This window comes from Sorex fumeus, unplaced genomic scaffold (genome assembly GCF_029834395.1).
Source record: "Sorex fumeus unplaced genomic scaffold, SorFum_2.1 ptg000019l, whole genome shotgun sequence".
NCBI classification, from domain to species: domain Eukaryota; kingdom Metazoa; phylum Chordata; class Mammalia; order Eulipotyphla; family Soricidae; genus Sorex; species Sorex fumeus.
The window spans coordinates 20973309-20979468 of NW_026606076.1; the positions used below are offsets into that span (position 1 = coordinate 20973309).

At 44.8% G+C, this 6160-nt stretch overlaps 1 protein-coding gene across 1 annotated transcript; it reads right to left on the reverse strand.

Annotated features, from left to right (window-relative positions):
* Positions 1–3309: 3309 nt before the first annotated feature.
* LOC130022404 (zinc finger protein 420-like) lies at positions 3310–4759 on the reverse strand (the record flags this gene model as incomplete). Its single annotated transcript, XM_056113157.1, is given in 2 exon segments — positions 3310–3367; positions 3369–4759. Coding segments are annotated over 2 exon segments (1449 nt in total), but the record flags the coding sequence as incomplete, so codon positions are not given.
* Between the last annotated feature and the right edge of the window lie 1401 nt (positions 4760–6160).

A 6160-nucleotide genomic window follows, 5' to 3' on the forward strand; every position in this document is an offset into this window, starting at 1 on the left:
CCGGCCTGAAGACCTAGTATGGGATTTATGGTAGAAGCCCAGCAACCTTGCCCTCAGAGTCTAGAGAACTAAATTTTGGAATCTATATTTCTTACTATTTTTATCCACATTTGCTCGAGCGGGCCCAGTAACGTCTCCATTGGAGACTTTTGTTGTTACTGTGTTTGCTAGCGGTAGGGCGTTCGCCTTACACGCGGCCAACATGGCCGACCCGAGTTCGATTCCTCCACCCCTCTCGGAGAGCCCGGCAAGCTACCGAGAGTATTCGATATGCCAGACACAGTAACAACAAAAGTCTCCAATGGAGACGTTACTGGGCCCGCTCGAGCAAATCGACGATCAACGGGAGGGCCTTTACCTTACCTTTATCCACATATCTGCAATTATTAATAAGAAGTAAATTTAATTGTTTAATATTTTCTAGTAGATAGAGAAAGAGGAAAGCAATATAATGCTGTTGACCCTGGGAGAATCTCTCTGTATAGCCACTGGGAGACAGTGTCTCCTTGAATTCTCCAGAATTGTCTCCATCAAAACCCTTTACCTCTGTAGGGGCTGGACCCATAGCATAGCAGAAAGGGCATTTGCCTTGCACGCAAATGATGAGGGTTCTTTTCCCAGCATCCCATATGGTTTCTCGATCACATCCAGGAGTAAATTCCTTAGTGCAGAGCAAGGAGTTACCCCTGTTAATGGCCAGGCATGACCCAAAAAGCAAAAACAAACAAAAATGCTTTACCTCTGTAAACGATCAGTCACCCCTATGTGTAGTCCTATAGCTCAACAACCTTCAATGCTCTGTAGTTATGCTAAAAGCTTCACATTAAACAAGCCATTCTGACCATCAGTCAGTGGTCCTCCATATCTTTGCTCCTCTTCTGACTCCAGCATAACATCCCTTTAGAGATTCCTCTGAGAGGCAATCAGGTATGTTCATCCCTCTGGGGTGAAACTCACTGCCATGTTGACAGAGGTAACCGCATTTCGAACCAGCACACACTAGGGTAGGAGGAGGCCATCCCACTCCACACAATGGGCCTGAGGATGAGACACTGCAGCACCCTAGGGGTTCTCAGGGATCTCCCCTCTCCCCACTCCACAAGGGAGGAACCGGCCTCCACCAACACTTTAGGGTGACAGGCCCCAGTAGTCACTGGATGGAATCCTGATCTACCACAATGGAACTATATTAGAAGCTGATGGACGTGCACACAGCCACCCCAGAGACAAACCCAATGAACAATGCTCCTGTGAGTAACACCTAAGCACTGACCCAGCAGGACCAAAAGAAAGCAACACTGGGTTGGACCAAACTCTAGACACTCCTCCCCCACGCCATATCGTCACATCAACTGTTCTAGGGGTGAGAAGGGGACACTCAATGTCCAATGAGCAACTCAAAGGTGTTGTGGAGTGGAGGACTCCTGGGTTGGCCACATGCAAGCAAGTACCCTACTTGCTGTACTATTGCTCTGGCCATTTCCAAATAATTTTTTTCCCAGCACACCAGCAGTGACCCCTGAGCAAAACTCCCCTTCCCCATACTCAAATATCTCCCTTTCAGGAAAAGATAAAACAAGTATACGATGTAGCCACCCCAAAGAGCCAGTTTTCCTGATGTTCTGGTCAGGGAGAGATGAAGAGAAAGGGATTGTTTGCAATTGGACATGTGGAAGTAGAAAAGATTATTTGCAGGAGTATTGTTGTTTATTCGGCTATTGATTAGGCTGACTGAAATGGGCATGAACTCCACCGTACTTTCCCCCCCTTTTTTTGATAATTTTATTTTTTGAATCGCCCTGAGTGAAGTTACAAAGCTTTTGGGTTTAAGTCTCGTTCATACAATGAAGCACCAGTCCCTTTACCGTGCCCATTTTCCGCCACCAAAACCCCAAGTATACCCCCATTCTACACCCTACCCCTAACTGTGGGGACAGATGATTTCTACATTTCTCTCTACTTTGATTACATTCAATATTTTGACACCAGACCCACCATTATTATATTTGGGATTTAACCCCAGCACTCAGATAGTTCAAAAAGGCAACAGTAGACAATTTGTTTTCTATTGCTGGTTATAAACAACATGATTTTGTAATTTTGAAATTTTAATAATATGGAGGGATTTCTTCCAAGACCTGCTGAGTTCCAGATTTTCTCCTGACTCTCTGGGATCATGGCCATTAAGCAGCTTTATCAGGAGCCAGAGAGGCAGTTCGTGGGCATGATCTAAGCTATTGTTGGGTCGTGGAGGAAAGGGCCACCTCCACTCCCATCCCCCCATCCTGTGAAGCTCCACATATCTCATCACTGCGGGCCCAAAGGTGACTTTCCAATGGCCTCTGGAGGATGGTGGCCAGTGAGCCGCCAAGGGGGAGCAGGTGGAGGGACAGTACCACTTCCCTCTGGGGTGGCCCGGGGTTAGTAACCTACTGCATGGTCCAGACTCATTTCTGCCAAGAGCCGCTGGGTTTTGAGATTTGTCTCTGAATCTTTGGGATCATAGCCATTAAGCAGCAGTGATAGCAGAGCGGGTAGGAGGTTTGCCTTGCACGCAAAAAACCCGGGTTCAAATCCTGGAAACAATACGTTCCCCTGAGCACTGCCAGGAGTAATTCCTGAGTGCATAAGCCAGGAGTAACCCCATGTGCATCGCTGGTTGTAACTCAAAAAGCAGAAAACAAAATAAATAAATAATACAAACAGTAAATTTTCAGAGGCAAAACCCTCTCACTTGTGCAGACACACCCCAAAGTCCCAACCCCAGCACAGGAGCCAATAAAAATGACGGACCAGAAAAGTGTCCCTTTCCTTTCGGGGCTTCGCGTGAACATATCTGGAGGTTTGATAAGTGTTATCTCCAGTCCAAAGGCTCCAAAAATGGCCCTGCGCAGTCCCGAGTAGGGAGGTATGAGATTGCCAAGACCACCACTGTCTGCAGGTCCCTCACACCAAGGCCAGAAGTTCATATGCCATCTTGGTCCTGGATGTGATCTTGGCTGCAGGGACCCTCAGCATAATGCACCCTCACCCATGACACCTTCGCCACAGAACAGCCCCCAATGCAACCCTTAAAAGCTCCACATTCCCTAATACCTAGATATGCAGAACAAGTTTTGAAAAAACAACACAAAAATGCCCTACAAGCTGGCGTGTCCTTCCGCTCAAGTTCCCAAACTAGGAGCTGCAGGGTGCTCAAGCGTTTTTCTACAGCATGAATGCACCTATGTTCAATAAGTCTGAGGCTCCAGCAAAGGCCTTTCCACATTCCTTACATATATATGGTTTCTATCCAATGTGAATTCTCCTATATACATTAATTATTGAGGTCACAGCAAAGGCCTTCCCACATTCCTTACATATAAAGTTTCTGTGCAGTGTGAATTCTCCTATGTACAGTAAGTTTTGAGGCTCCAGCAAAGTCCTTTCCACATTCCTTACATATATATGGTTTCTCTCCAGTGTGAATTCTCCTATGTTCATTAAGTCTTGAGGCTTTAGCAAAGGCCTTCCCACATTCCTTACATATATACGGTTTCTCTCCAGTGTGAATTCTCCTATGATCACTAAGTCTTGAGGCTATAGCAAAGGCCTTCCCACATTCCTTACATATATACGGTTTCTCTCCAGTGTGAATTCTCCTATGTACAGTAAGTCTTGAGGCTTCAGAAAAGGCCTTCCCACATTCCTTACATATATACGGTTTCTCTCCAGTGTGAATTCTCCTATGTACAGTAAGTCTTGAGGCTATAGCAAAGGCCTTCCCACATTCCTTACATATATACGGTTTCTCTCCAGTGTGAATTCTCCTATGTACAGTAAGTCTTGAGGCTTCAGAAAAGGCCTTCCCACATTCCTTACATATATAAGGTTTCTCTCCAGTGTGAATTCTCCTATGTACAGTAAGTCTTGAGGCTTCAGAAAAGGCCTTCCCACATTCCTTACATATATACGGTTTCTCTCCAGTGTGAATTCTCCTATGTACAGTAAGTTTTGAGGCTGCAGCAAAGGCCTTTCCACATTCCTTACATATATATGGTTTCTCTCCAGTGTGAATTCTCCTATGTACAGTAAGTTTTGAGGCTGCAGCAAAGGCCTTTCCACATTCATTACATATATATGGTTTCTCTCCAGTGTGAATTTTCCTATGTTCACTAAGTCTTGAGGCTTTAGCAAAGGCCTTCCCACATTCCTTACATATAAACGGTTTCTCTCCAGTGTGAATTCTCCTATGTACAGTCAATTGTGAGGATGTAGTAAAGGCCTTTTCACACTGCACACATATATAAAGCTTCTGTCCAGTGTGAATTCTCCTATGTACTGTAAATATTGAAGCTTTAGCAAAGGCCTTTCCACATTCCTTACATATATACGGTTTCTCTCCCGTGTGAATTCTTCTATGTACAGTAAGTTTTGAGGCTCCAGCAAAGGCCTTTCCACACTCCTGACATATATAAGTCTTCTTTCCACTATGCGTATTCTTATGTCTATAAAGAGATGAGGTGTGAATAAAGGCCTTCCCACATGTCTGACATTTATGAGGTTTCTCTCCACTATGAATATCCATATGTCTATTAAGATCTGAGGGCTGATTAAAGGCCTTCCCACATGTCTGACATATATAATGCTTCTCTCCACTATGCGTTTTCATATGTCTATTAAGATCTGAGGGCTGAATAAAGGCCTTCCCACATGTCTGACATTTATGAGATTTCTCTTCTGTATGAATTCTCCTATGTCTAAAAAGATGTGATGATTGATTGAAGGCCTTCCCACATGCTTCACACGCATAAAGTTTCACTCCTGAATTTATATTCATATGGTCATGATGGAATAACCCTTGACTCACACTTTGTTCTCGGTGCTCACTTTTCCGGGGATGCTGTCCACTGTAGTTTTCTAAGGGAATACCACAGTGCTGAGAACATGGGGTGGCTCCGCCACATTCCTTACACTTATATGGGTTCTGTTCACAGTGACTGTGATTGAGAGTTTGTCGCTGTGAGGGACTCACTATAAACAGTGCTTCTTTCCCTAGTGGCATCCAGATTGGGGGATTTTGTGACTGTGAACTGAGAACACCACACTCCAAGGAACTTTTTCCAAGGGAGGGCTTCTTCAGAGTGAGGTAGCTCTCGCCATTCTGATCACGCTCAGAAGACATCCCACACGTCTTGGCGTCCTCATGGGGTTGAATGCAGGATTGCTCACTAGAGATATTGTCATAGAGTGCAGAATCAGAGATATTCCACTTGGGTTGGCTGCTTCCCTGTAGGAAGAGCAGAGAAGGAGTCCAATTATTAACTTATTCACCGAGTCTTCCTGTCAAAAAACTGAGTCTTCAGATGTGGTTTCTTTTTTGGGGGGTCACACCTGGTGATGCACAGGGGTTACTCCTGGCTCTGCACTAAGGAGTTACTCCCGGCGGTGTTCAGGGGACCATATGGGATGCAGGGAATCGAACCCGGGTTGGCCACGTGCAAGGCAAATGCCCTGCCCGCTGTGCTATTGTTCCAGCCCCAGGTGAGGTTTCTAACACATGCACCACACAAATGTAACTACCTACGTAAGGATTGTCTTATTATAGAATAACTTCGTGTAAATGTAAGTTCGACGCACAAAATTGATGGAAGCAGATTCATAAAATTCTGTGACTTCCCCCCACCGTTAACTTAATGAAGGAATACAACTTGAAATAATTCCTTCTATAGAAAACTGATGCATCCATTTCAAGAGAAAATGAGATACAACCACAGTGGGTTTGATTAAAGCTCAGAGTGGAACCTGTGATGAAGGGGTGAAGACAACGCTGCATCCTCCCACAGCTGAGATAGACCTCGTGGCTATTGCAAAGCTCTCACCACAAGTGATTGCTTTCAGCATCAACGAAGTTTTTTGTTCTTAATGTTTTGTAGTTTCTATTTATTGGGGGTTGCGTGGGGCACACCATGCAGTATCTAGGATCAGTTCTGTGGGTCTACGGTGTCTATAAGGAGTGCTGGGTAAGGACCATCCATCCCTGTGCAAAGCAAGTATATTTCTCACTGCACTATCTCCATGGCCCACAAATTAGCTTTTTAAACGACTATAACTGTCAAGCAAATGAAAACTCACAGCATTTTTATACATGGTTGATTTCAGCACCTAGTAAAGCTAAGGG